The 27,478-nt window shown below is 57.3% G+C and overlaps 4 protein-coding genes across 7 annotated transcripts; 3 read left to right on the top strand and 1 right to left on the bottom strand.

Moving 5' to 3' along the window:
* The first annotated feature begins 735 nt into the window (after positions 1-735).
* FOXH1 (forkhead box H1) lies at positions 736-2,845 on the top strand. The gene is made up of 3 exons (XM_079148904.1): positions 736-1,018; positions 1,326-1,430; positions 1,528-2,845. Exons 1-3 carry the CDS (start codon positions 845-847, stop codon positions 2,362-2,364), a joined length of 1,116 nt encoding a protein of 371 aa, XP_079005030.1. The 5' UTR covers positions 736-844; the 3' UTR covers positions 2,365-2,845.
* Positions 2,477-10,133, bottom strand: KIFC2 (kinesin family member C2). Of its 4 annotated transcripts, none has more exons than XM_079148860.1 (19): positions 9,959-10,133; positions 9,645-9,702; positions 9,325-9,406; positions 9,019-9,173; positions 8,584-8,722; positions 8,321-8,466; positions 8,183-8,248; positions 7,969-8,097; positions 7,496-7,573; positions 7,268-7,382; positions 7,082-7,191; positions 6,602-6,710; positions 6,335-6,492; positions 4,569-4,673; positions 4,374-4,495; positions 4,150-4,273; positions 3,931-4,060; positions 3,585-3,841; positions 2,481-3,477 (listed from the first exon to the last, which is right to left on the bottom strand). In XM_079148860.1, the coding sequence occupies exons 4-19, from the start codon at positions 9,091-9,093 to the stop codon at positions 3,223-3,225; spliced, it is 2,118 nt and encodes a 705-aa protein (XP_079004986.1). In that variant the 5' UTR covers positions 9,094-9,173; positions 9,325-9,406; positions 9,645-9,702; positions 9,959-10,133; the 3' UTR covers positions 2,481-3,222. The 4 variants fall into 4 exon arrangements, with proteins under 4 accessions (XP_079004988.1, XP_079004985.1, XP_079004986.1 ...); XM_079148861.1 differs by having other exon boundaries at positions 10,035-10,108; XM_079148859.1 differs by lacking the exon at positions 9,959-10,133 and having other exon boundaries at positions 2,480-3,477; positions 9,645-9,797.
* A 60-nt stretch (positions 10,134-10,193) lies between these two features.
* TMEM276 (transmembrane protein 276) lies at positions 10,194-11,925 on the top strand. The gene is made up of 2 exons (XM_079148915.1): positions 10,194-10,994; positions 11,147-11,925. Exons 1-2 carry the CDS (start codon positions 10,902-10,904, stop codon positions 11,630-11,632), a joined length of 579 nt encoding a protein of 192 aa, XP_079005041.1. The 5' UTR covers positions 10,194-10,901; the 3' UTR covers positions 11,633-11,925.
* Positions 11,926-12,843: 918 nt separating this feature from the next.
* Positions 12,844-24,691, top strand: LOC306666671 (zinc finger TRAF-type-containing protein 1). Its single transcript, XM_079148894.1, has 4 exons — positions 12,844-13,424; positions 21,006-21,244; positions 22,078-22,289; positions 23,877-24,691. Exons 1-4 carry the CDS (start codon positions 13,074-13,076, stop codon positions 24,266-24,268), a joined length of 1,194 nt encoding a protein of 397 aa, XP_079005020.1. The 5' UTR covers positions 12,844-13,073; the 3' UTR covers positions 24,269-24,691.
* The last annotated feature ends 2,787 nt before the right edge of the window (positions 24,692-27,478 follow it).

Raw genomic sequence — 27,478 nt, 5'->3', positions numbered from 1 at the left:
TGCTAGACACTCATTGTATGCTGCAGGCCAACCATTTAAACTGCTAATAAAGTGCTCCAGCAGATCTAGTGGCCCTTGACTTTGGTACCAGCATCAACCACTACTGCTAGTACCCTGGTCCTGATGCTTTCTTGGGCAAACTTGCCTGGGCTTTGGGTCAGGGTGGAGACCACAGGTTTTGACTGACTCCAGGGACAGAGTCAGGGAGAAGGTGAGGGGTTCAGCTCAACCCTATAGCACATTCCTGGGAAAATCACTTGAGTCCACTACATCCGATTCCCCATTTTACTCCTAGGATGGGGACTTCATAGTCTTTCCCTTCAGGAAGTCTTCTTGATCGTGTTCATTAAGTCCAGCCCATAGGACCCAGGTTCTACTGGCTGCTTTGTCTTTAATTCCAGGAAAGATCCATCCTTTCTTGGCAACTTGGCATGGGCAAATCATTTCCATCTGTTAAATAGGAACTGGCCCAAGCAGACAAAATCCTGGGCCTTGCTCTCCTCCTAAGGGTTTTTTCCTTCGAGTTCCTGGGAGATGCCCAAACATCCAAAGGCAACCTAGGAATGGGGACTGTGGCTTCAGGAAGTCACCTGGAGTCCCCACTGGAATCCTCTCTGCCCCTCCCTTCCAGATTAACCGAAACCTGCTAATTGTGGCAGCCCTCGCAACTCCCCTCCCCCACAGCCTCTTCCTCCCTCCCCTCCCCCTTCCATCCGAATGATAAAGGGCCCGGTCTGCCTGCCCCAGCCCGGCCTCAGGCCCCTGGCCCAGCCTCCCCATACTGCCCCACAGTCTGAGCCTTCCACGAGGACAGGCCCCTACCTACGCCGTCAGCCTCCCCTGCATGGGGCCTTATAGCGATTCCCGTCTGGGGTCCCCGGATGCAGAGCGGTCCTCGCAGCCCCCCAAGAGGAGAAAGAAAAGATACCTGCGGCATGACAAGCCCCCTTACACCTATTTGGCCATGATCGCCTTGGTGATTCAGGCCGCACCCTCCCGCAGGCTGAAGCTGGCCCAGGTGAGAGGGTCCCCCGCCTCCCTGACACCCCGTGGTGGGTCTTTTCCCCAACCCGCTTCCCAACTATCTCACTCTCAAGTCTGGTTTCCCACCCGTACTCGGCCCACCCGGCCCACCCATCTCCGCCAGTGGGACCAGTGGTGGAAGCCGAGGGACTCAAGACGACCTTTCTCTCGGGCCCTCCCCACCGCGTCGCCCCCTGGTGCGGAGGTTTCCTCGAGCGGGGTGCCCCTGAGCCGGGTCGTGAGGGAGCCGTGGGGTGCCGCCACCGCCTCGGCTCACGGCGTCGGCCATCCCCCGGTTTCAGATCATCCGTCAGGTCCAGGCCGTGTTCCCTTTCTTCAGGGATGACTACGAGGGTTGGAAGGACTCCATCCGCCACAACCTTTCCTCCAACCGGTGCTTCCGCAAGGTGGGGCCCGCGACGGTCGGAGCCCGGGGGCGGGGCGGGCGAGTAAGCCCCAAGCATCCGGGACCGGGCGGCCCCACCCAAGCCTACCACCCCCCAGGTGCCCAAGGACCCTGCGAAACCTCAGGCCAAGGGCAACTTCTGGGCCGTCGATGTGAGCCTCATCCCGGCGGAGGCGCTACGCCTGCAGAACACCGCCTTATGCCGGCGTTGGCAGAACCCGGGCGCGCGCAGAGCCTTCGCCAAGGACCTGAGTCCATACGTGCTGCATGGCCAGACCTACCGACCGCCCACACCCCATACGCCACCCAGCGAGGGCTTCAGCATCAAGTCCCTGCTAGGGGACCCCGGGGAGGGGGCATGCTGGCCCCAACAGTCCAGCCAGCCTGGACAGAGCAGTCCAACTCAGGCAGGCATAGGGTGCAGTGGGGAGGACCTGGTGGTGCCCACTCCACACTTGCCCTCCTCTGAGAGGCTTCTGTGGCCCCTCTGCTCCCTCCCAGTGCCCACAAGAATGGAGGAGGAGACTTCCCAGGGGGCAATCATTGGGCCCTCAGGCCTATCCCCAGAGCCCAGAACCTGGCCCTTGCACTTCCTGCAAAGTACCTCAGACTCTGGGGGAGTGTCCAGTGGGGGATGCAGGGCCTCCCTGTGGGGACAGCTGCCCACCTCCTACTTGCCCATCTACACACCCAACGTGGTAATGCCTTTAGCCCCACTACCATCCACTTCCTGTCCTCGGTGCCCACCTTCAGCCAGCCCAACCTACTGGGGGGTGGCCTCTGAATCCCAAGGGTCTCCAAGGCTGCTCTGGGATCTAGACTCTCTCTTCCAGGGAGTACCACCCAACAAGAGCATCTATGATGTGTGGGTCAGCCACCCTCGTGACCTGGCTGCCCCTGCTCCAGGCTGGCTACTCTCCTGGTACAGCCTCTGAAGCTTTCTAGGGCAGGGGTTGCTTCTCTCCCCACCCCCTTGATGGGGAACCAAGGTAGGAACATGTCGTTGGTAGCCCCAGTAGCCTTGAAACACCAGGCTCCAGCCTTTCTTGTTGTGGTCCACAATGTTTATTGGGCTATTCCAGTAAGAGCTGCCGCTCAGTTAGGCACCATCTTGGGCCTGGTCAGTCTTGCCTCTGCCTCCCCCACACCCAGGGGCAATGCTGGAGGAGCAGGGCTGAACCTCAAGTAGCCAATCATGACTCTATCTTCAGGCCTAACTCATCAGTCTATCTATCCATCCATCACCATCTGTCACCTCCCTCCTTGGCTCCAGGCTGGGGGAGGGAGAGCCTAATGGTGGGTCAAGCCTGAAGTCGTGCCTTCCCTCAACTGTCTGAGAAGGAGGTAGCACCTTTGGGGGAAAGGGTTAGAGAATAAAGACTGGATCTTATGTACATAGACTTGAAGTAGTAGTGGTGGAGTAACATTAAAAGAATTTACAGCATTTTAATGTGGAGTCTTATTTTTGGAGCAGAGGTGGTGACCTGGGAAACTCCAGGGCCAGAGTCAGATCTGGTTCCTGTGGCTCTGGTATCCCCTGCTGTGTGCTGTGATAACGGCAAATGGTGATAAGGAGGGAGCTGAGGGCTCTGGCCCAATGGGGTGGGGCAAAATCATTTCTCCAGGCTGTTCCCTGTCTGGGGTTGTGGGGAGCAACTTAGGAACTTTGGAGAGGAGTGGGCCCCGAGAGATCAAGAAGGTTGCCTTGGGAGCCCCAGGTGTAGGAATTTTACAGCTACCTCTGCCAGCAGAGTTATATCCCCAGGTCTCTTGGGCAGGGCCTCCACCCAGAACTAGGTGAGAAGGTTCCCTGGAGGCTCTAGTGCAGAGCATGAGCCGCTGCCCGGGCTGGGGCTTGGAGGGCTGCCAGGAGACGGCGTAGGAGCGCAAGGGGTCCCAGTGAGTGGGGTGTCAGTACTGAGGGAAGAGGGAGTCCCAGAGCGTGGTGCCTTGCGGCGCCGGGCTGGTCCCAGCTCCACTTGACCCACTCGCTCAGCGAACTTGAGCGAGCAGACAGTCTCCCCAAGATCCTCTGGCCTAGTGGAGATCTGCAGAGGAAAAGCGCTTGTGGGCGGGCCGGCCCTAGAGGGTGGCGCTTCACACACAAATGACTCTCCTGCACCCTGCCCCATGCCTGCTCCAGCCAGGAGCCCACCTGCAGTAGCAGCACCGCGGTGGTACCCGGACCGAGAGCCGGCTGCAACAAACGCGTAAGCTGCGAGTCACGGAAGGGCACGTGCGACCGGCGGGCGCGCAGCGCAGCCATCACGCTTCCCAGCGCCAGCAGCGAGCGGTTGATAGTCTGGGCCTCCCGCAGACGCCGGGCACTGTTGGGATCTCCTCGCTGCGCGCCAGCCGCCCCTGCCTTCCATGCACGCTCTGATCCCGCCAGGTCCACCAGGTGCAGAGTGCCTGCAAAAGCAAATGAGCCCGACGTGGAGGGAGACCCGGCTTCTGGCACTTTGGAAACCCCGCAAAGACTTAGGCAACTGCAGGGCTACCTGCGGTGCCTGGAGCACGTAGTGGAGAAGCTGCGCACAGGGTCAGCGTAACAAGGGCGTGGGATCGGGAGCTGCGTGGGTTCATGGCGGTGGCGGCGGTGGCCCGGTTGCTTCTCCCCAGGCTCAACATCTGGAAGGAGGAGTGACGAGGCGCACCTGGTGCACAGTTCCCACTCCCAGGTGAGAACAGAGGAGAGAGACTTTAGAAGACATTTTTACCTGGTGCAAAGTCTCCAGGTTGGGTACATCCCAGTGTGTGAGGCCAGCTACCTGGATTCCCCCCTGTCCTGCTGGGCCCTGCCTCACAGAGAGGCGCTCGGGAGGTCCTGGGGCCAGGAGATCCCTAGTAAGACCAGGAGAGTTTGGTTCCGGGATTCTAAGAGTAGCGGGATTCTTGGACCAGGGCGAAGAGTAGCCCACCACCCCTTCTGCACAGCCCTGACCTGACAGCCTCGTTGTAGATCTCCACCATGCTGAGGGTCACACGGTGCTGCCCTCCAGTCCCCATTTCCCTGAACAGCGACTGCAGCGCCCTGGGAGCTATGCCTGGGTCCTCAGGTGGGCCCTGAAGGGATACCACATTGGGCTCACATTCAAGTCTCTGAGGTTTTTCCCCCCAGGTGTGTGATCCACCCCACCTCCATGCTGTATGTCTTTCCAGTCCCGGTCTGGCCGTAGGTGAAGATGCAGACACTGTAGCCTTGGAGGCAGGACAGCACAGCTGGTTCCAGCTCTCCAAAGACCTGGGAGGAGAGGTGGGAAAAGTGTCCTGAGCCCTTTCCAAGGTCTCTATGTAGGACCTTAAAGGGTGGAAAGTGCAGTAAAAAAAACTGTATAGAGTACAATTCCCTTGGGAGATGGCTCCAGGAGAGCACAGGGGGCTGCCCAGAAGACACTCTCTGCCTCCCTAGAAAAGGTAGTATGTACAATTGACCAGGCAAAGGTAAGAGATGTGACAAAAAAGGAACAGCCTGTACAGATAATGGGGCATCCTGATGACCACTTAGGTGGTCCTGGAGAGCAGTAGTCAAGGGTCCAGGTGCTGGGGCTTGACTGCCTGGTCCCAAACCTGGATGACTGGAAGCTACTCATTCTTCCTGTGGCTCTTTTGTGTTATTTCTCTGTTCGGCACCTATCTTAAGTCTTAGTGGGCATGTGTCCAGGAGGGCCAGAGCAGCACTTAGCACACAAAGGATGAGAAAGATGAGACTGGAAAAGGCTCTGGGGGTGTAGAGAATAGTAGCCAGCCAGGACTGCTAGAACCTTGGTCCTGAGAGAGAGACAGAGAAGTGACTGACAGGGAAATGGGTAGACATAGTAGTTGCTTTCTTTCTTGTTTTGCTTTGTTTTTATGGTATTGGGGACTGAACCCAGGGGTTCTCTACCACTTAGCTATATCCCAGCCCTTGTTATTTTTTTATTTTGAGATATGGTCTCACTAAGTTGTCCAGGTTGACCTCATTCTTGACATCCTCCTGCCTCACCCTCCTGAGTAGCTGGTATTACAGATGTGCACCACCATGACCAGCAAACAATGACCTTTTGAGCAATGACATGACTACTTTCATTGTAGAAGGTGCTGGTAACTGGGTGGCTGTCACCTCTGCTTGAAGTCTTGGCTGATGGCCATGAGGCTAGAATATAGAATTGCCAGGGTGGGAGCTTAGAGTCCATGATTAGACAAAGAGGCACTGGAAGTGGTGGTGCAGAAATAAGGAACACAGGTGAGGGGCTTGGTCACAATGCAATGAAACTGTTGGGCCAGCAGGCAACCTGGATGTGCGTCACTGCCATCCCTGTCCCTTACCTAACCTTCTCCCAGCTCTGAGCCTCCATCTCAGTTCCAGAAGCTCTAGGAGCAAAATTTATATGTAGATGGAAACTGTATTAGCAAGTTGGTGGTAGGCTGGGACTCGAGTCCCTGCTTTTCCACTAGTGTCTGGCAGAAAAAGAGGGAAAAACATGGGATCTGGGCAAGGCAGTGGGGGAGTGCTAGTGCTGGACACTGGCCTGTTCACCTATGGCCCTCAACCTGCATTGCAGCCACAAAGCAAGGAGGGCTAGTGTCCTCCCAGCTGGAAGAGTCTGGACCCCAGAGACGGGGAGTGGTCAGTCATGGAAACCTGAGGAGGCATCACCCGTGAGGTCATGGCACTGTTTCTACCACTGTGGCACCCAGCTGTACTCTAGCCAGTTCTACACAAGCAGGGACTGTCACTTCAGATAGGTTCATTTTCCTTAGTGTCCAGCAGGGCAACCACTCCCAGACCCTCGGGCTACTCCATTCTCTTTCAGGCTGGAACTGATTCACCCTCCCTTCTACAGGTGGACAGACAGGAAGGGGAAAGGAGCTTCTTCTGGACTTTGGGAGACTCTGAGGAAGGGTCAGGATAGGTGCTGTCACCTCCTCCTGGCTGGCATCTGGAGAGAAGACCCAGTCCAGGTGGAAACGACGCTGGCGCCCTCGATAGCAGGTGGTGACTGTGCCCCCTGGTCCAGCCTCCACACTCACCAGGCTGCAGGGTGTACCTGGCCTCAGCCGACATAACACACGAATATTCCCTGCAGTGGGGATCAGGTCAACAGATTGCCTCTTCAGCCAAGAGACATAAAAAAGATCCACCTCCTCCACCATGCCCTCTCTACCATCTGCTCCCCATGCCTGCCATACCCTTAAGCTCCAGCAGCCGCCCTGGGCATCCAGTTGGGGGCCCCTGCTGCCCCTCAGGGAGTTGAGTCCCAGTCCCTCCAGCTGACAATGCCCCCAGGGCCCAGGATACCTGAGGGAACATGGATTTGAGGAAGACAAAGACAGGTATTCCAGGGTCTCCAGGTAGGGTGGGATACTGGGAGCAATATGGAGCCATTATAGTCCTCAGCTGTGGTGATTCACAACGTTCAGTGGCTTTGGGGCCCTGGGGGCATCATTTGGTGGGCCTGACAAGGACATTATATCTGTCTTTCTAGGCTTCTCAGCAACTATCAGTTTGCACAGGATAGACATGAGATCATAAGGTCACATACAAGTTGTTCTGGTCTCAGAGTTTACAACAGACCCCTAGTATGGGCATTTCTCAAGGCCAGGAAGAGAGAAATAACGGAATGAACAGGCTACCCAGATTGATGATGTGACGAGGGGAGGGTTCCTGACCTGGCCCTGGGCCTCACTCAGCGAACCCTGACAGCTCTGGGTAAAGGTGCTGACCAGTCCTCTGAGGTCACCACAGCCCTGGCGCAGGCTGGCCATCCGTGCCCGAAGTCCTGGAGTAGTAAAATAGTTGAGAGGGAAAGCCCAGACCTCAGGGCCTTCCATGAGCCACCTGCTCCCAGCCCTTACCTGCCAGCTGCCCATGCACCTGCTGTAGTTCCCGTCTGCAGTTCTGCTCCGTCTCCTGCTGAAGCTGCTGAAGGGCCCCTCGGAGGCCCTGCAGCTGCACCTCCTGCACCCCCAGCTGCCCCACCGAACCCCACCCCTGTCACTGAGAAAATAGGCACTTACCAGGCCCTGTCCCAGATGCCCCCCTCCCAGTGTCCCAGCCCACCTCACCCCGGGCCCTGAGCCCACCTGGACTCGTAGGGCTTCTGTGGTGTCCTGGGCCTCCTGAAGCCGGCCCTGGAGCTCCAACAGTGCCTCTGCCTCCTCCTATAGGAAGTGGGAGCCAGGTAGGTCTTTGAGTCAGGTAGGAACTCAGGGAGGGGCATTCCATGATCCATTTCATAGATGGGAAAACAATGCAAGTGGCAGGCCCAGCTGAACCCATGCCTCCCAACTTCAGGCAGGGTTCCTCTCCCTAGTCCCTCTACTTTCCCAGAGACGGTCACTCTGAGAAGCATGAAGTGGGGGTACTCCCAGATGCATCACCCTGATGGGCTTGCTCTACATAGACCACCCTAGGTCCTGTTTGTTAGAGACAGCCCCCTGATAGAGTCCACTGCTTCAACCAACTTAAAGACCTAAGAAGGCTGGGGCACTGTTGCTGATGCCAGGTGTGCAGGAGCCAGGACTGTAGGAACAGCAGCAACCAAGACGTAGGATACCTGTGGGGCCCTGTTGAGAGGGCCAGGGCCCCAGTGCAGCAGGAGGTCCCGAGTGAGGCTCAGGCTCTGTTTCAGGGCCTCATTCTCCAGTGTGAGATGCTGAATCCTTTTCTCTGAGTCTGTTGCCCCCTGGCAGAGATGGAGGCACTCAGGACCCATGTGAAAGTCCTGTACCCCTCTTGCCCTCTCCCAGCACCTGCTCCAGCAGCCTCACCACTCCCAGGCGCAGTCTGCCCAGCTCCTCTTCCTGTTGCTCCAGCTGCTGCCTCATTTCTTCCAGCTGCAGAAGAGCAGAATGGAACTCCTTTTTTGTCTCACACCCTCCAGTGCCTGCTGCTTCTGGGCCCCTCACCTGTCCAAGGATGAGCTGCTCCAGCCTCTGCCAAGCTCTCTGCTCCTCCTCCAATTGAGAAAACTGCTGCCCCTGGGCCTCACCCCTTGGTACCTCCCCTTGGATGGGAGCAGGCTGGTAAGGGTTATCTTCTTGAGCGAGGGATCCTGGAGAGGTGTGAGCTCAGTTAGGAATGAAGTGGTCTGAATCTTGGGGACCCCAGACTGCACACCACCTAGATTCTGACAGGATTCCACCCTCCACAGAGGGTACCCCTTACAAACCATCTGGAGTGGGGGGCTGCACTTTGGAGGCTGGATGAGTCCCCTGGAGCAGGACCTGCCTCCCCCTGGGGCTCCGAATCCATGCCAGAAGAGCCAAGAGCTGACTGGTCACTGTCAACAGTGGAGGAACCTCCCCAGGCTGTGAGGAGATAAGAATCAGAGAAAGAAACCTGGAATGGTGGCCCACACCTGTAATCCAAGCTACTGTGTAGGCCGAGGCAGAATGGCAAGTTCAAAGTTTACCTCAGCAGTTTTAGCAAGACCCTGTCTCAAAATTTAATTTAAGCGGGAATGTAGCTCATCCGTATAGAGCTCCTGGGTTCAATTCTCAGAGGGAAAGGAGATTCAGAGCAGAGACTGAGTCGGGGAGGATTGTGGGGGCCACAAGGGTTGGAGAAAGAGAAGTGCTGGAGACAGCTCCTCTGCCCTGCTCACCTTGCCCAAGTCGGGAGGATTCTCGCAGCTCTCTTCTGCCCCCAGCTGGACCGAGAGGAACTCAGCAAGGCGCATAAGAGCCTCTTCCAGGGACACCTCGGCTGGGCGGTCCTCTGCTCCCCCTTCAGGCCCATCCTCAGACTCCGAGCAGCCCGCTAGGCCAGGCAGTAGAAGGGGGAGGCATTCCAAATCACCGTTGGAGGCTGACTGGGCCTCTTTTCCCTCCCAATGAGGTCACGGCACCCCTCCCTCTCTCGGATCACGAAGATCCCTCAAGGATCCCGAGGCGCTCCGGCCTGCACTTACCGGCCAGGTCTGTCAGCTCGGTCCACAGTTCTGGCGTAAGCTGATCGGGGCGACGACGACCTCTAGGCTTGCAGTGGGTTCTCTAGGAAGGGAGAAGGGAGAAGGGGTGTCCCTGAGGAGGAGGCAAGCAGCCTGTTGGGGCTCCTTCCCGCCTGGAACTGGGTCAGATGATAGGGGCCGAGATCTAAGCTCCCAGTGCTCGGACCAAGAGGAGGGTCCTCCGCACCGCCGCGTCCCTCAGCGCCAGCGCCCTGAGGACGTAAGCGGCGCAGGCCTACCACCACCGCATCTCCTGGTGGGGGCAGGCCCACGCTGCTCACCTGGGCAGGATCCTCAGGGTCGGCGGTCGCCGCTGCACCTCCATCCCTGCGGAAGAGGCTATAGAAGATGTAGATGAGAAGCGAGTAGAAGGCGTACATGGGCGCGCGGGGCGGCAGAGGGCCCCGCTTCGCGCCGCCCCGCGTCCCCGCGTCCCCGCGTCCCCGCGCCCGTACTCCGTACTCGCCCGCCCCAATGCCCATGCGCATGCTCGCGGCGGCCGCCCCCACGGCCCAGATCCCGCGCGCGGAAGGCGCGAGCTGAAAGGCGGGAGTGTGGTCGAGGGTCCCTGAAACAGGTGTTCCCGCGACCGCACCTCGCAAGGTCTGTCCCTCTCACAGCTCCTCCGCTCGCCGGACACTCAGTATCGCGAACGCCCACGGTTGCCTCACCTCCTTTTGGAGTCCCTCCGGCCCTCCGCGGAGACCCCCACCACTCGCTCGTGGGGGAGCACTCCGCACCCAGGTGTGCTGCCTCGCAGCCCCTTGCAGCCCGCCCTCTTCCGAAGCCCCGCCCTCCCCTCGGAGCCCCGCCCAGACTGCCGAAAGCCCCGCCCTGCCCCCGCAACCCGGCCTTGACCGCTCTGCGGTGTGCGCTGCTTCCCAATCCCAGCGCCCCGGACTAGCCCTTGTCGAGCCCCTAAGCCTGGGGCCGACCTCCTGCCTTCCAGTCCTCCTCCTAGAGCCTCCCATCGTCCTCCCCAGGCCCCGCCCCGGCCGCTCTAGCCTCGGCTCCTCTCGCTGGTGGCAGCGCTCGGCCGAGCTCGCCTGAGCCACGGGAGGCGCCTGAGGCTGTGGGGCCGATTGCGGTGGGCCTACTTCGGCCTCCGACTGCCGCCACCAGGAACTGCGCACGGCTGGCGGCCCGCAGGTCTGCGCCGAGGATCCTTCCGGGCCGGGGTGCGGAGGACGGCGCTTCCCTGAGTGCTGGGACAAGCCCCGGCCGCCGCGAGGGCCTGCGCGCCCCAACGCTCGGTCTTTCTGGTCCTGCGCCCATTTGAGTTCACGCCCGCCCTGCCCAGCTCCCAAGCGTTGTTCCCCACTTTTCCAGTCGAATTAGTCCTTCTGCACAGGTGCTTCCAGTGGCCTCGGGGCTCTGGAAAGTTTAGGACTGTACCTATCCCATCATCTAGCCATGGGGCCCTGGAACCTGGGATTCCCGCCGAGCCACCGTTAGGGCTCCAGGTCCCCGGCTTCTGTTCTTTCACTCCAAAGTTGAAACTCTTTCCTGTCTCCTCAAACTCACTACTGCCCACGTCCATGGCCCTCAAGCCTGGGGGTGAGTGGAGCACAGTCCTGTCCCACCTGGTGCTGGGAATGGTGTCTCTTCAGGGAGCGGTGAGTTCTGCGCAGGTGAGTAACCCCACTCCCACACACTAAAAACCTAGTTTGCTGTATCAGGGGAAGGTGGTGGGAGGCGAAGGTGGGACCAGGTCTCCATGAGAAACCCAAAGCTTTTTCCGTTTGAAGAGGTCACCCTGCCGTCTTGTTTCCTTCACTAACAGTCGAGTCGAGGGGCTGCTGCTGGTTTCCTGCTCCAGGCTTTGGCTGCTGCGTCCATGCTGGTCCCAGGGCTGGGCACACATGAAGATTGTCTTGCTGGAGCCTGGGTGACCACAGTCATCGGCCTGCCCCTCCTGGCCTTCGACTTCCACTGGGTGAACGGGGACCGTTCCTCTGCTAACCTACTCCTGGGCGGAGGCATGGTGCTGGCAGTGGCTGGTGACCACCTGGGTCCCGAAGGCTGTTCGGTGGCTGGTCAGGCAGTACTGTTGGTGGTAGCAGTGACCATCCTCATTGTGGCTATTTTTACAGCCAACACTTACGGGATGTGGGGTGGTGCGATGCTAGGTGTAGCAGGCCTCCTGAGCCGACTGGAGGAGGAGAGGCTGCTGCTGCTGCCGAAGGAGGATGTCTGTCGCTGGGCCCTGGCAGCAGGCAGTTGGGCCTACTGCCGGGCTCTGCACACACAGCGCCTGCAATGGGAATGACAGTTGCACACAGCAAGGCAGGGCTTCTCCCTTGGTTACCACCTCCCTCTCCACCAGCCTGCTCCTGGAGCCTCCTCCCCTAGGAATAGGCTTTCTCTCCTGCATTGGGCTTGCTGCAGGTTGACTGATGCAGAGTGGAGTTTAGGTGCTGTCTCTTCTCCTGTGTGGTGCAGGAACTTGCCGAGACCAGAGTGAAAGGACCTGGGTCCTAGGCATGTTTGGGGCCTGATTCTGGGAAGGACATAATTTCGGGTTCAGAGAGGCCTGATCTACAATAAACCTTAGGAATTCTACAGGAATATGGAATTTGCCAATTCTTGAGAGGGACTGAGGGGTCTTTGGTGAGCTCCAAAGGCCTCCAGGGCATCAGCTGGTTTCCCTGAACGCAGGATGAGGATGTGCTGGAACAAGCATGGACCTCATTCAGTCTGGCCTCCTCCTGGCACCTTTGTCAGAATATCTGCTGTGCCTAGAATATATAGTCTCAGAGTTCTTGCTTTCCTGAGACAGATTTATGGATATGGGTGCCCAGCCTGGCAGGTGGCCCTCTGGGGCAGTGACCTTCACGGGCTGATGGCTGGGTTAGTAAGGGCAAAGGAAGTCTGTACCACAACGATTTGCAGAAATGGATCTCCCTTCCCTAGGCTGACTCAATGACTACCTGTTTGCCTTCCAGTTTGTGGAAGCAAAGACCTATTCCCTAAGACCCTCACTTTCCTCCGTGGACCCCTCTTCAGTTTCCAACCCCAAGGATAGCAGAGCAGTGGGTTAGGGGTCCGAAGTGCGTCACCTCCCCCGCAGCAGTCCCTCAGACTGCGTCCTGCAGAAGCATATCCTATCCGGCACAAGACATGGGTGGTCCGCCAGGCCCTTAAAGTTCGTGCCCTTCCACTCCAGGGAGCCAGGCCTCATTAAAGCCCAAGTGTCGGGGTACGATGGCGCAGGGAGACCTCCAAAGTTTGAGTCTGGGGCTGCTCCGCCCCTGCTGACTCGCCGCGAGTAGGTGCGGCCCCGTAGCCCCCAGGCGGGTTTCCCAACTCAAGGTGTGCGCCCCTCCGCGGGTTGTCCGGGCCCCGCCCCTCCTGCCCACTCTATAGAGGAGGCGGGCCCTCACTCGCTTCGTGCACCCATTGGCTCTGGTCGGCGTTCCGTCTGGCTCCAGGTAGCGTTCCCATTGGACCTGCGCGGAGTCCACGTGATGGGGAGGACGAGGGGGCGGTGGCGCGGGGGGGCGCGCAGGGAAAACAAAGATGGCGGACGCGCCGGGGTCGGTGGCCGCGGCGGCTGCGGGGCGACGCGCGGGCCGGGCCCACTGAGGCGGCGGTGCGGCGAGTAGGCTGCGGGGTCGCGGCGGCGGCGAGAGGCCGGCGGGGGCGCGTGGCGCCCCTAACTTCCAGCCGGCGAACGCGCCGGCACCCGCCCGTCGGCCCGGCCGGCCGCAATGTCCGGCGCCGAGGAGGCCGGCGGGGGCGGCCCGGCCGCAGGGCCCGCGGGCGCAGTGCCGGCCGGGGTCGGGGCCGGGCCCGGAGCGGTCGCGGGACCGGCGGCGGCGGCGCTGGGCGAGGCGGCGGGGCCCGGGCTCCCGGACGAGGCGGGCCTGGCCGGCGCCCGGCAGCTGCAGGAGGCGGCCGGCGACCCTGACGCGCCGCCCAAGAAGCGGCTGCGGGCGGCCGAGGCGGCCGAGGCGGCGGCGGCGGCGGCGGCGGCGGGCAGCGGAAAGCTGGAGGAACGGCTCTACTCGGTGCTGTGCTGCACCGTGTGCCTGGACCTGCCCAAGGCCTCCGTGTACCAGGTAGGGCCGCCGGCCCTGCCCGGCGCCGCGTCTCCTCGAGCCGGGCCCGGAGGCCCGGGGCCGGCGGCCCGGACCCTCTCGGGTCCTCACGCCCGCCTTCTGCGCCCGGGGGACCCTGGAGCCTGTCCGGAAACTCCTCGTTTTCTCTTTCCTCTCCCAGCTCCGAATCCCCCTTTTCCGTGTTCCGACTCCCTGACTTTGTTTTCTCTCTCTTGCTTAAATCCCGCCTCTCCTCTTCCAGGTTCCTTCACGGTTCCTCGATACCTTCAGCTCCCCTCCAGCTGACCCCGAGGAGAGCTGGAGACAGGTGCCCACACTCCATGCCCTTTCTTGGCGCTACTTCTCACTCCCAGGCTTCCTGGGCACACAGAGATAGCTCCTCTGTTCTGGCAGCCACACCCCCAAGCGTATCCCTCCAATTCTGAACTCATTTATATGTCCTTTTTTGCTCTCCAGAGCCCTGTCAGATTCTTTCTGAAAACAGGAAGAAGGGAGGGGACTGCCTTTTGTCCCTCCCCCAGCCCTCCTGTCCCTGATCTGGAGGAACCTCTGCAACAAGCCAGCTTCAAGACTGGCAGTCTGGGTATTTTCTCCAGACCTAGCCTGAATGTCCCAGCCCCCCTCACCCATGCCAGGTCTGCAGAATGGGTTTCCTTGACTGCCAGTGCTGCAGAATGTCTGTCTCTCATTCACCATCTGAGGAAGATCCAGTGCAGTGGCTGGACTTAGGATCCTTGACCAGCTCAGGGCTGCCTGAGGGATACCTGGTCCAGGTAGATCTAGAATTCCCCCTCTCAGGTAACAGCAGGCTTCTGGTTTAGGCCCAGAGTCGGTGGGCAGTATCTCTTTGCCTTCCCCTGATCTTTCCACCTGCGCCGCAGTCCCTTTGAGAAACAAAGTGGATTCCCTCTCGATTTTTTTTTTTTTTTTTTTTTTTTTTTTTTTTTTTTTTTACTTACAGGAACTGGAAATGGCTGGTGGGTCCTTGTTTCCCTGATTCTGTTTAGACTGGGGTCCTGAATGAGGAGGCCACTTTTGTAGGAAGGACGATAGGACTAGTTAGAGTTCCTATTTCCCTAGCCTCTGGTTCTCTCAGTCCTTTCTACTCAACCAGAGATTGCTTGAGAAGACCCCACTGTCCTGGATGGGGCACCCACCTTCCTGGGTGTCAGTCCTGGGTCATCTGGAGGAGTGTCTTCCACAGCTCTGGTCCCAGCACCCACATTTATCCCTCTTTTTGGGGACCATCTGAACACCTACAGCCTCATGATCCCCCTTGCTGGAAGAGCTTTTCCTCTTCTTGACCTTGAGTAAGAACCAAGCCAGTGGTCAGGGGTTCCAGGGAAATCAGGGTTGTTCTTGTCTCCCTTCCTATGAATGGACTGGAGTTGGACTTGGCATGATGACAGGCCACACAGTAATGGCTTCTGATGCACACAGCTCTGCTTATGGCCAGACAAGCTGGTGACCAGGCCTCTGAACCTAGCTGGTTCAAACCAGCCTGCACTCTTTTCAGAGTAAGCTCTTGCCTGGGCTGCTGGAGGCAGGACAACTGAGCCGAAGCCGTAACAGCGTGAAGTCCAGGGTTGCCCTGACTAGTGCCCTGCCAAGTTGGAGCTGCCCCATGGCTTCTCTGGGAACAGACGAGCTAAGCATGGGGAGCCATGGGCACTGACACTAAGTTGTGGGCTCTGCCATGAGCCCATATCCCACCTCCATTCTTCCCAGGTAACACTTGGAGCAAGAGAGTTCCTCACTCATCTCTAGAGGCTGGGAGAAGGAACTAGAATGTGTGACTGTGGAAGAACCTTTGGGCCCCGTGATGGAACTTTGACTGCTTACAGATTTATTGTGTGAAATGGGAAGGGGACCAGAGGAAAGAAGGAAGACTTCCTGTTGTCTCTGAATGCCACCAGGAACACTTCCCATGGTGGTTCCCTGCCATGTGCAGTGACTTTGGAGGTTATTGCTATTCCCAGCAAGTCATTCTGGGTCATGTCAGACCACACTTTTACCAGGTCTTCCCAGAGGAACTGGGCACAGATGGAGTGGGCATGTCCCTAGTCAGGGCCTACTGCTGACGACCACCTTGGCTTGGGCATGGCCCCTCCATCTTTTGCTAGCCTTCATTGGTGACCCACATTGATTGGCTGTCTCTTGTGAACCAGTCTCTGCCTTCTTGCTTTCTGTTCCTGCAGGCAACATTTTTCCCCCAGTGCTGGGAATTGGACCCAAGGGCACTTTACTACTGAGTTACATTCCAGCCTTTTAAAAAAAATGCTTTTTTCAGTTTTTGAGACAGGGTCTTACTAAGTTATCAAGGCTGGCCTTGAACTTGTGATCCTCCTGCCTCAGCCTTCCAAATCACACAGGTATGCACTATCATGCCTGGTTCTGGCTGGCAACATTTTGCCCGATCCCAGCAGAATTTGTGGCTGGGAGTAGGTCCCTGCCATACCTGGTGTCCTGGCGGCTGGCTCAGACACTCTGATATGAGAAGAGGCAGTGGCCAAGCTGAGCCCTGTGTGTTGTGCCTAGCTTTGGGCTGTATGGTTGGCTAGGTACATGGTAACTTGAGAATACATAATCTGGCAACCAGGTACTACCTGTGGTGTTAAGGAAAGTCTGGCAACCAGGTACTACCTGTGGTGTTAAGGAAAGTTTGGGTAGTGGCAAAAACAGATGTGAGCCTCATGTGTGGGTTCATCTACCTGGTTCAAGATTGAGTCCTTGGACCCACAGGGTCAGCTTTCCACGCAGGCCATACACATACACCAGCATGTCACAGGCTGGGAAGCTTGCTAAGGCCCTTGAGCAAATGGTTCCAGCTGCTGTGGCCTGTGTCATGTCGGGTTAAGGGCCATCACAGGGATAGCAGATGCATGCTTTTGATGTTCTGTGTGGGTGTTAGGTGTGTCCTGGGCAACTGGCCTGGCAAGATGTGCAGCCACCTTCCTGAATCCTGGACAAGGCCTTTCCAAAGTCCCAGGCAGGCATCCAGGTGGATGGTAGGAGGCTGGAGGAGCAGCAGCAACACCCACTGGAGAGCTTTGGGCAGGACAGGCAGCTTATGCTGACATCCTGCTCTGGATACAGTCCTGTGCCCCAAGGACAGTGTGACCTGTCAACACCTCTGCCTATGAAGTGCCTTCTCTGAGAAAGACCTTGGTGGTGCCCAGGATATTACAATCACAGCCTGATTCCTGACCTCCCTATCCCAACTATCCTGGCACAACCCTTTATATACGTGTCAACATGGTCCTCCCTAAGATGGACTCAACTCAACCTTTCCTCTGGATGTCTGTGAGACCCAGAGTCTGAGTCCTGACATCTGGAGGAAGACACTCATGGACTTTGAGGTGTGGGAGTCAGTAGGCAGGGGTCTTTTGAAATGGGATGTGGTCTTGCCTGCACTTGCTATGACACAGAGGCACACCCCATCATCTGTCCCCACCTTCCACTTGGCTGCTCTCCATGTCACCACTTACAGCTCTGCCTTTGGGCTGGTCTGAGGCAGTGCCCCATGTCACACTATTCCCTTCTCCCTGCCACAAAGGCGCCCATCTCTCCCTATTGCCTGAGTCCCTCTTAGACCTGGGGGAGGGTGGTATACCCTGCTCCCATCCCACACCAAGACCTTCTGCCTCTGTGCCAGGTCTCAGCTCTGGGGACTTATACCTGATTGACAGTTCTGTTGATGAAAGGCCCAGAAAACAGGTACTGCTCCATCTCTGCCCACAGCCCCCCACCTTCTGAAAACATGTAGCAGCTCAGGGTTCACCACTCACATGGCCATGAGCCTCAGATGCCACTGATATTTTCTTTGAGGCAGGAAAGAACTTTGAAAATAAATCTGCTTAGGGGTCCAAAACTCAGGACTGAGCAAGAAGGGTTTCTATAGGTTTTGTACACGAGGTTGTTCTTTTTTGTGGTGATAGTTTGTCAATTTAAGTTATTATTTGTAGTACTGGAGGTTGAACTCAGGATTTTTCACATACTTGGCAACTGCTCAATCACTGAGCTATGTTCTCAGCGTTTTAAAATTTAATTTAATTTAATTTAATTTGGAGGCAGGGTCTCATTAAGTTGCCCAGACTAGCCTTGAACTTGTGATTCTCCTGCCTCAGCTTCCTGAGTTGCTGGAATTTCAGGCATGCAGAACTGCACCCAGCTTTAAATTACTTTTAGATCTGAGGACATTTCTAGGTATAATGGGGGCAGGTTGCTGAGCTCCACCTGAATCCTTACATCAGGAGGGGAGGTCAGATTTAGCTGGTTCAGAACTTCAGATCTAGCCTGAGTGGAAGTTTAAGTGCTTCCTTCCCTCTTAATGATTATGTGGCCTTGGACAAGGAACTAGTCCTGCTAGGCCCATACTATGGAGGTTAAGGAGTCATGGTTGAGTGTAAGATGTGTCCCAGAGTGCCACTGTTGTTAAAGCCTTGCCTACACTACGAAGCTCTTGGGAGGAAGGAGGCATCTCCAGCTGACTGAGCAGTGCTTTTAGGTTAGTGCCCAAGGGGAAAATCCCTCAGCTACATTTTGGCACTCTGACCTCTGCAAAGGGCTTGTGGGTCTCTGTCCTACTGGGCACAAGGGTGGACTGTTCACATGGGTACCATCTGTCCTGTAGTAGAAAGAGTAGGTCTCCAGGGTTTGAGAGGATCATGTGGTCCAGGCTAGAAAGAGATCCTAAAAGGCTAGCTGACCAGAGAGAACTCATGACCAGCTGGAAGTCTTAGAGCCCCATTTCCTAGGACCTGCTTGTGGCCTTGGCAGGCTTCTCTTTGAGCCTGGACAGTTCATCTAGCTCCCTTAACCCAGGGTACAGGGCAGGTCATACAGACTCCTGGGTATGCACAGGCCAATCACATGTGAGCTGCCTGCATCCAGGTGGAGGGCAGGGCTAGGTGCTGTCCTGGAGTGTGCAGGTGCAAATGGCTATTTCTGGGCCTTCAGGGGCTTTGCTGTGGATGATTGCAAGGGTGGTGTATGTTTTGAGCCTGCTGTGGTCTGGGTGCCCAGCTTTGCCACCAGTCATATTAACCCTCCTACCTCATAACAATCATCACCTGTGCGTGTGAGAAAACTGAGAAGAAAAGTGATGAACCTGAAGTCATGCTCCTCTTGACCTTGGTCTGGGGCCTGAGTCCAAATCTGTGACTCTGAGCCAGCATCTGCCCTAGGAGGGCCTGCTGGGAGGCCCCGTAGTGTTGTTCTGGGTTACAGGTGCAAGTCTTCCAGGCTGCTGGCGGGAAGGCAGCCTGACCTGAGGGTGCCTGGGCTCTTGGGTACCTGACCCTAGCCTGTTGAGTGTGCATTGTGGCCAGCATTGTGTGTAGTCATCTGGGTGGGACTCAGCTTCTGGCTGGGCAGTGGGCACAAATCAGGGAATCATGTGCACTGGCAAGACTGTGACTGCCCTATGGCCAGGCCTATGTGTGAAATCAGGTCTTGTTCAGGAGGTCAACAGAAGACATTGGGGCATGGTGACCACCCTGCTGTGGGCAGACTGCCTGGGCTAGGTGTTGACCTGGAATTCACCTGGAGAACATCCCTTAGCTGGTGAGGGGCTATGTGTGGGTGTGGCTTGTCCCTTGGCTGGTCTAGCATGCCATAGAACATCTTCAGCTGAGTTGTCAGGGCTGAGGGAGGCAGTGACCCCAGAGCTTAGAGATCCCCAGGAGGCCCAGAGGGAGGCAGAAAATGGCAGGATCAGCACTACCTCTCCCATCGTGAGAAATCAACTACTTGTATAGGAGTCTGTGGCCAGGGGTTGGTAGCAAGAGTGGTGCTGGGAAATAAGTGGTGACATGCTTGGCAGCCTCAGTGGGCAAAGATGAGGGCAAGTGACTCCAGCCCTGCTTGGAAGTGCTGGGAAGACCAGGCTACAGCCAGGAATGCTGTTGCCCTCTCCTTAGGCTGGTGGACCCTGGAAGCAGCTCTTGGCTGGATCCAGAGCCTCATCCAAGGCCTAGGTAGCCTCAAAGCAGCGTAGGGATACCAAGTCCTGGAGGCTCAGGCCAGTGTTCTGTAGGCCTCCCTCTTGAGGAATGCTGCATGGTGCTATGGGTCTGGCCCCACTTCTGAGGAGGCAACTCGAGGCGTGTGTGGCCATCTGATACCGTGCTATGTCCTGCCCTCCCTGACTATATCAGCAGCAGCCCTCAGACCAGATAGTCCAAGCAGGTGGGAGCAAAGAGAGGCCCTGTGACCTGGGCCATTGTGCCACCCAAACCCCCATTCCACACCCCACTGACCCCTGGGATAGACAGAGCAGCTTGGTTTTCCCATCAGGATTTGCCTTAACCACCACCTCAGCCAGTCTGGACTTGTTGCTGCTTGGCCCCTGCTAGGTCACTCCTCACTCATTGTAGTGTGTTTTAATTTCTAACCTAATTTAGAGTATGAGACTTGAATGCAGGTGATACGTGGTTTTTTTGTAGATGTGGATTCTGTGGCAGTCCTCTGTTGCCATCAATCCTCAGCATGTAGGTTCCATCAGACCTGGCCCTTAGAGTTCCTGCTAAAGCATTAGGAAGACAGCAGAGGTTCACCGTGGACCCCACCTGTACAGTGTAGTTCCTGGCACAGCCAGGTAGCAGCCTTATGAGCATCTCCCTGCCCGATGCACACTGCCTGGAAGCTGTGGTGTGATGGGCCTGGCATCTGGGTGTCTTTCTCTCCCTCTGTGCTTCTGGCATGGAACCAGTGCCTCCCCATACTAGGCAAGTGCTCTCCCACCAAGCTATACCCCAGCACCTGGGCCTCCCCTCTTATCCTGTGAGCCCCCGTGGTCTGACCCACCCCAAGTCCCTTGATGGCACCATTTGATACTCAGGGGTATATATTGAACAAGTGAGAGATCAAGATGGGAGAGGTTGTGGCAGCATTGTCCATATGAGCAAGGACCTCCAGCAGTTTACACCAGCCCAACATAGCACCACATCCACTTGCAGCGCCCTTCCCACCTGTCTTCATCCTGGTTCAGCTTGGCCTCCTGCCTGCTGCAGCTCTGTGACATCAGCTCTGGTGATAGCTCCAGCAGATAGCTACCCTTCCTGGGCAAGGGCTGGCACAAAGAACCAGAATTGAAGTCAGCCTGAGGGCCCTCGTCCCCATATGAGCAGCCTTTCAAGAAGGCACAGAGAAAAAGCCTATCTCAGTGTGTGGGGAGCAGCTTCCACTCCCCAGCTGGAAGCTGCTCTCTGAGGGCCTCTGCCTCGCCAGGCCAAGTGTTCTGGAAGGTGTTCTTGTAGGACAGGGGAAAGGAAAAAGTCCAGGTTTCAAGACCTGGGTTGGCCAAACCACCAGTCAAGCTTGCTTCAGGGAAAAGGTGGAACTCCCGTGACCTGATGATGCCCCACAGAGCTCAAGCTGAGTCCTGTCACCACTCCCTGCCAGCAGCTGTTACTTGGCTAGACAACAGCATGAACTTGGGTACTGGTGGATGCTCCCTCCTCTCCTCACCAGCTGGAGTCCCTTGGGACAACTGACCAGGCTGACGCTACAGGAAAGGGCGGGCACGTGTGCACGCGTCCCGCAGGTCTGTGAGCTTCGTCTCCCTTTCCTTCTTCACAGTGTACTAATGGTCACTTGATGTGCGCTGGCTGTTTTATCCACCTACTAGCAGATGCCCGGCTGAAGGAGGAGCAGGCCACATGCCCCAACTGTCGTTGTGAGATCAGTAAGAGCCTCTGCTGCCGGAACCTGGCTGTGGAGAAAGCCGTGAGTGAGCTGCCCTCAGAGTGTGGCTTTTGCCTGCGCCAGTTTCCTCGTTCCATCCTGGAGAGGCACCAGAAAGAGGAATGCCAGGACAGGTAACTGCTAGGGCTACGGACTCCACTACACTTGTGGGATCCAGGATGGGGCTGGAAGCCCAGCCTGGTGCAGGCGAGTTCCGCCTGAGGATAAGCTGGCTTGTCCTTGTTGTCTGAGTCTTGGATATGCACATGCAACATGACAACCCTGTAGGCCCCAAGGTGGGGTGAGCATGGGGCTTCCCAGAGGACAGGGCAGGTTCTGTACCCATTTGCTATCTAGACATGACCCTGACCTAAGCTTCTAACTCTAGAAGCTTTGCTCTATAACACAACCCCAGTAGGTGGACAGGGCCACTCATCTGGTGAGTCCCCACACCAAGCCTCCCCTGGAATGAGGCTGTGTGGGACTAGGACCATGGTCATCGGCCCCCTTATTACCAAGCAGGTGAGAGATAGCACAGCAGTGAGTACAGGAGACATGTTGACTTATAACTCTTACTCCTCCTCCCCCCTCCCCCACCTCTGTCTCCTCCTTCCCTCTTTCACTGTCTCCCTCTCCTCCTCCTCCTCCCCTTCCTCCCCCTCCTCCCCCTCCTCCTCCTCCTCCTCCTCCTCCTCCTCCTCCCCCTCCTCCCCCTCCTCCCCCTCCTCCCCCTCCTCCCCCTCCTCCTCCTCCTCCTCCTCCTCCTCCTCCTCTCTCTCTCTCTCTCTCTCTCTCTCTGTCACACACACACATGTGCAAGCAAGTACAACTGTTCTCTGACCCTGTCCTTATGACTGGGCTCAACAGGAAGAGGTCTGTGACTGGGCAGAAGCTGCCTCTGGGGGACAGCTGGTCACAGCCACTTCCTCCTCACATAGACGTGACCGCTGTGCTCACCTTCTACCAGGGTGACCCAGTGCAAATATAAGCGCATCGGCTGCCCGTGGCATGGCCCTTACCATGAGCTGACAGTGCATGAAGCTGCATGTGCCCACCCCACCAAGACGGGCAATGAATTGATGGAGATCCTAGACGAGATGGACCAGAGCCACCGCAAGGAAATGCAACTCTACAATAGCATCTTCAGCCTGCTCAGCTTTGAGAAGATTGGCTACACAGGTGAGGTGCCCCACTGCCCTCTGCATGCTACACAGGTGTGAGCTGGGGATGGTGCTGGTGACCAGAAGCTGGGTGTGGGAAACAGCAAGCTCTGGGCAGTGGGCACAGGCTGCGCCGGATGGCCAGGCTTTGGACAACCTCCAGGTGGACAGGAGGACATCTCAGGGAAAAAGATAGGTCAGGTCAGAGACTGAGCAGAGGGAGGGGCTGACAGGGCCTAGGGCATACCTGCATGGCTCTCACAGTAGCCCCTGCCCCCTGTCCTCCCCACCCTGGCCTACCATCCCAGCAAGTTGGTGTCCTCACTGTGTATGGCTCCACAGCCTTGGGACAGGTGGGGTCTAACCAGAAAGCAGGGCGTACGTTAGGGAGTCCTGGGAACTCAGGGCTGCCACTCAGCTGGAGCAAGAAGAGCCTCCATCAGGTCAGGCTCTGTCAGCAGACCTCACTGAAGCCGCCACAGGCCTCCCAAGGCTGGCAAGAAGCTGTTCAGGGACAGGACTCCAGAGCAAGCTGAGGGCACCCAGCTCAGGCTGTAGAACCAGGAATGGATGTCCACAGATGGGCAGACTGGACTGGGCCTAGGCCCACTGGATCTCGTGGTTCCTGGGCTACTGCCACCACCTTTGAACATTTCGGAGAGCAGGAGTCAGGCTGGAGCCTGGTTCAGAGGACAGCAAGAAGCACCTGCAGACACTGGGCCACTCAGGGAGACCCCATCCCTCTACTGCTCTGCAACACCAGGCGGCCAGCTCAGAGTGCACAGGGCAACCATGGGCAGCCACTCATACCACGCTGTCTAGACTGAGCTTGGCTGAGTATGGGCCTGAGCAGGCCCCAGAGGCTGAGGGCCCAGGGGGCTACAGCAGCAGAAAGCCACAGCCCCTGGTTAAGAGCAGTCTCTGCTGATCTGACAGGCCCTGTGGGGTCTGGGTGGGCAGGGGTGTGTGGCTACAGCAGTGGCTGGGTAGGAAGCCCCATCCATGCAGGAAGGACTGGTTGCCTGGGAACCCACACCTCCACAGAGGGACTTGCCAGCCACAGGCTGTGGGCACAAAAGAGGACTGCAAAGGCAGGTCTGCCCGCTGACTGACAGCCCCAGAGATGCCAGGCAGAGCCTGGTTGCAGCCGGACACCTGAGGACCTGGCGTTCCCCTCGGGCAGGACCGGGTGCCACTCACCTGCCGGCTTTTCTGGCAGCTTTGTATCCGAACCAATAAAGTACACTTGTTCTCAGAACTGCATCCTGTCTGTGTGTCTGCTTACCCCGCCCCTGCTGGGACACCAGGGCTAGGGTGAGGAGGGCGGTCCATGGGTCAGCCACGCCTGGGAGATGGCCTCATATCCCATAGCCTTGGGGCTCTACAGCTAATTGGTGTTTGTCCCCCTGGACCCCTGAAAGCTTGTGCGCCTTCATGTACAATACTTGCTTTTGACTTGCCTTGTGACAAGTAGAGCTCACTGTGTCCGGGTAAGTTGCCTTCCTCCCTGGCTGAGCCTGTCCTCAGCCTGGTCAGAGAAGGTGCCACCATCCAGCTCTGCCCAACACTAATGGCTGGCTGTTTCTGGCCCTGTCTGTCTCCACAGAAGTCCAGTTCCGACCATACCGCACGGATGACTTCATCACACGCCTGTACTATGAGACACCGAGGTTCACGGTGCTGAACCAGACATGGGTCCTGAAGGCTCGTGTGAATGACTCAGAGCGCAACCCCAACCTGTCTTGCAAGCGCACACTTTCCTTCCAGCTCCTCCTCAAGAGCAAGGTCACAGCACCCTTGGAGTGCTCCTTCCTGCTGCTCAAGGGCCCGTATGACGATGTGCGGATCAGTCCTGTCATCTACCACTTTGTCTTCACCAACGAGAGCAATGAGACAGACTATGTGCCTCTGCCCATCATTGACTCCGTGGAGTGCAACAAGCTGCTGGCCGCCAAGAACATCAACCTGCGGCTCTTCCTCTTCCAGATACAGAAGTAGGACGGGCTCAGGATGCCCGAGGAGCTGAGGGCCAAGGCCGGCGCCGCCATCCCATCAACCCCTGGCTTGGCAGCGGCTTCACATGACCATCTGATCATTTTAGCAAGAGGAGAACAGACAAAACCAAACACTGGGAAAGTCTGCATGCGTGTGCCACAGGGTCCCTGGCTCCAGCTCCCCCTCACCCCAGCCTCCCTCTCCTGAGGGTGGCTGGAGGCTGGGCTGACTGCAGAGGAGACAGTGCTCTGGGCTACCCAGGCTCAGGGATGGGTGTTGAGGAGGCCAAGAACCAGCGGCCCTGCCCCTGCCCCCATCCTCACAGTGAGGCAGCACTGCCTACTCTGGTCCTGGGCCGGGCTCAGGGGCCCTCACTGACTTCAGACGGCATATTTGATTGCAATTAAAAGGCAGCCTTGTTTCCTACTTTCTGTTTTGTTGGAGGGGAAGGAGTGGCTGTGAATGGACAGCGTGGGAGCTCTGGTTTGGCCTGGGGGTTACTGTTACTGCACCTGTGTGTGCCCCCAAGAGAGACTTAGAGACACTGCTTCCCCCACAGTCTGTCTCAGTTCTCTGGACTGAGGCCTGGACAGGGAAAACCAGGAAGGGTCGGGACTCCCCCAGCTACCCAGCTACTCCAGGGAGGCAAGACTCAACTACCAGGGCTCAGCAGATGTTTTCGGAATGCAGGGTGAAATTCTGTCTCTTCCCAGGAAAAAATTAAACTCTACAGGCTCTTCTAAAAGTGACGCTGTTTTAGTAAGAGAGAACTCATTCATTTTCTTTAGCCTCAGGACCCAGGATCCTCAGGCTATAAAGGAGGCAGGCTACTGGCTGTGAGCCTGGCTGGGTGAGGTCAGAGAGGGCCCCCACCCCAACCTGCTCTCAGGGACTGGCTACTGGGCCTGTGTTCAGAGAGCCACTGCAGGGGCCAGGGTTGGGCAGCATGGCTTCTCGCCTGAAGAAGGTGATCTATGAGAGGGCTGGGGAGTGGGAAGCAGCCCAGCCTGAAGGAATAGACCCTAGTCCTTTATTCCCTTGGGACCCTTAAAGCTACTGGGAAGGTAGAATTTGCTCCCTTCGACTTTTGTTTAGGAGATGGGGCTCTTCAGTGATAGCTTTTTGTTGCTTTAATACCAAAGAACTAGGTTTCCTCTGCCCTGAGCGGGCCACCACACACCTGGGAACAGTCCCACCCTCCCTGCAGGCTGCCTGTGCCCCATGGGGCTGAAGGACTGGATAGCTCTGGCCACAAGGGTGCAGAGTTTAGGCCAACTGACCCCTGAGGCTCCTCCCACCCCACCCTCAGGGGGCCGAGAAACTGAGGGAAGGGGCTGTGACAAAGAGCACAAGCCCCAACTATATTCCTGAGCATGGCATAGCACAGGGTGGCTGCCCGAGTCAGTTCTCCCCTCCAGGGTGGCTCTCCTGTCTCCTCACAGACTGAAAGTTTCTCAGAGCTGTTTTCAAGGATCCTTTTGGGCTCCTGTCCACAGCTCAGGGCAGAGGGCTTGCAGGGAGCCCCTCTCTGGGGAACCTTCTCTCCTGAAAAGCTGATGTGGCTCAGAGAGTCAGGAAGGCCCATGTTTGGCTTTCCGCCTTCTACAAAGAGAGCCCCAGCCCCCACCCCAGATTCCAGCACATCTGTAGGAGCAGTGGCCTCTGACTCAGGTACACCCGGTGACTCCTCTGCCCTTATGGGACAGCCCCTCTCCTATACCTACCTGACAGGCACAGAGGACCTCTGGAGGACAGAAGCCCCTCAGAACTCTTCTGGATTCCAAGGTGATGGTGTGAGGGACAGTGCAGATCACCCTGTCCACCTACCCTTGGGTGTGTGTATGAGACTGATCCAGCAGGGGATGATGTGGTTTCCTGGGTTGGGACAGGGTGGGAGATTTGTTCTCCAAGGCCACAGCCATGCTGGGACAAGGAGGGGCACAGCTGGGCTGGCAGGAGCTTGGAGGCAGCAGATCTATGTGTATGTGTAGCTGTGGGGCCTGGGAGGCCACAGGAGGGAGGAGGCCCAGGGCTGGCAGTCCTACAGCCTTTCCTTCTCAGTGCTGGAGCCCACAGCCCATGTGTGAGTGGGGGACAGCAGGGTCAGCCCAAGACGTATGCGGGCAAGGGCGGTGCCCAGACAATGCCCTCTCTAGGGGTGTGGTGTGCCTGGAGATGCCTGGGAGGACTTCTTAGGCCTCCTAGCACTGTCCTCAGCATGGCCCCTGCCCTATGACTGTCACATGCAGCAGCTGAGTCTAGCAACCTAGGGGAACTGGGCAGTGAAGGAGACTAGCATGTCTCTGGGCTGTGCTGGGCACTGGCACCACAAACCTTGCATTATTGTCACCATGGACCCTTTATTATTGGGGCACATCTATTGGCTTGTCTCCAGAGTCCTGTGTCTTCTTGCTGTCTCAGTCTGGTCCCTTATCTGTCATCTCTGAAGACAGGGGTGTTTAGCCTCTGCAGATGTCGGGGGGGGGGGGGGGCTTGTGGGGGCAAAGGCCAAGCCAGGCCTGTACCCCCCATTTTACTCCCACTCCCTGTGAGCACCACATCCTTCAGTTCGCCCAAAATGAGACATTTACAAAAATAATAAAAATTAATTTTCAAACATTAGAGCAAGAAGTGCTTTTACGACCGTCAGAAATGACTTTTGTGGTCTGTGTTTTCTTTGGATATTTTCTGTATGTAACCATAGTTTAAAAAACATTCCAAACTATGTTTTGTCTGTGTGTCCTTACCGGAAGACAGCCTCTTGCCGCCCCAGCCTGTGCCCTCCAGACCTCCGGCTCTGTGCAGCACCTCGGGCCTGGTCACCTGGGGAACAGCATGGAGAAGTCAGTCATCTCTGAAGGGAATTGGGCTCTTAGAACTGGAAGGAAGGCAGTTCATGGTCTTCCCAGCTGCTCTAGGGCCTCCCTGTGTCTTCTGAGTCAGCTTGTCTTCAGCCAGTCTTTGCTTCCACACACCTTGATCCTCACTCCCCTCCTCCCTCACTGTGCTCCTCACACACCTCATCAGCCTGCCCTCCAAGTAGCTGCCTCAGTTTCAGAGCCACAATTTGGAGGGATTGGCAGTGTGGGCCTTGTCCCTAACACCCCTGGGTCTAGCTGGGGGCCTGGCAGGGCACCTCACCCTTTACATCCTGTCCCTTCTCTGCCTGCTCTATAGCCTTGGTCCCACCCTACACCTGTAGCTGTGGAGGCA

The sequence above is a fragment of the Sciurus vulgaris genome, assembly GCF_902686455.1.
Source record: "Sciurus vulgaris genome assembly, chromosome: 1".
In the NCBI taxonomy this organism is placed as follows: Eukaryota; Metazoa; Chordata; class Mammalia; order Rodentia; family Sciuridae; genus Sciurus; species Sciurus vulgaris.
This window is presented reverse-complemented; position numbering and strand designations above follow the sequence as displayed.

Bases quoted from the DNA above. Each gene is read 5' to 3' on its own strand.
- FOXH1 (XM_079148904.1), top strand. From the start codon at position 845: ATGGGGCCTTATAGCGATTCCCGTCTGGGGTCCCCGGATGCAGAGCGG. The intron at 1,019-1,325 runs GTGAGAGGGTCC...CCCCGGTTTCAG, and splicing joins GCAGGCTGAAGCTGGCCCAG to ATCATCCGTCAGGTCCAGGC. The intron at 1,431-1,527 runs GTGGGGCCCGCG...ACCACCCCCCAG, and splicing joins CCAACCGGTGCTTCCGCAAG to GTGCCCAAGGACCCTGCGAA.
- KIFC2 (XM_079148862.1), bottom strand. From the start codon at position 9,743: ATGTACGCCTTCTACTCGCTTCTCATCTACATCTTCTATAGCCTCTTC. The intron at 7,383-7,495 runs GTGGGCTCAGGG...TCGGTGGGGCAG, and splicing joins CAGAAGCCCTACGAGTCCAG to CTGGGGGTGCAGGAGGTGCA. The intron at 4,496-4,568 runs GTGGGGTGGATC...GTATCCCTTCAG, and splicing joins GAAAGACATACAGCATGGAG to GGCCCACCTGAGGACCCAGG.
- TMEM276 (XM_079148915.1), top strand. From the start codon at position 10,902: ATGGCCCTCAAGCCTGGGGGTGAGTGGAGCACAGTCCTGTCCCACCTG. The intron at 10,995-11,146 runs GTGAGTAACCCC...CTTCACTAACAG, and splicing joins GAGCGGTGAGTTCTGCGCAG to TCGAGTCGAGGGGCTGCTGC.
- LOC306666671 (XM_079148894.1), top strand. From the start codon at position 13,074: ATGTCCGGCGCCGAGGAGGCCGGCGGGGGCGGCCCGGCCGCAGGGCCC. The intron at 21,245-22,077 runs GTAACTGCTAGG...ACCTTCTACCAG, and splicing joins AAAGAGGAATGCCAGGACAG to GGTGACCCAGTGCAAATATA. The intron at 22,290-23,876 runs GTGAGGTGCCCC...CTGTCTCCACAG, and splicing joins TGAGAAGATTGGCTACACAG to AAGTCCAGTTCCGACCATAC.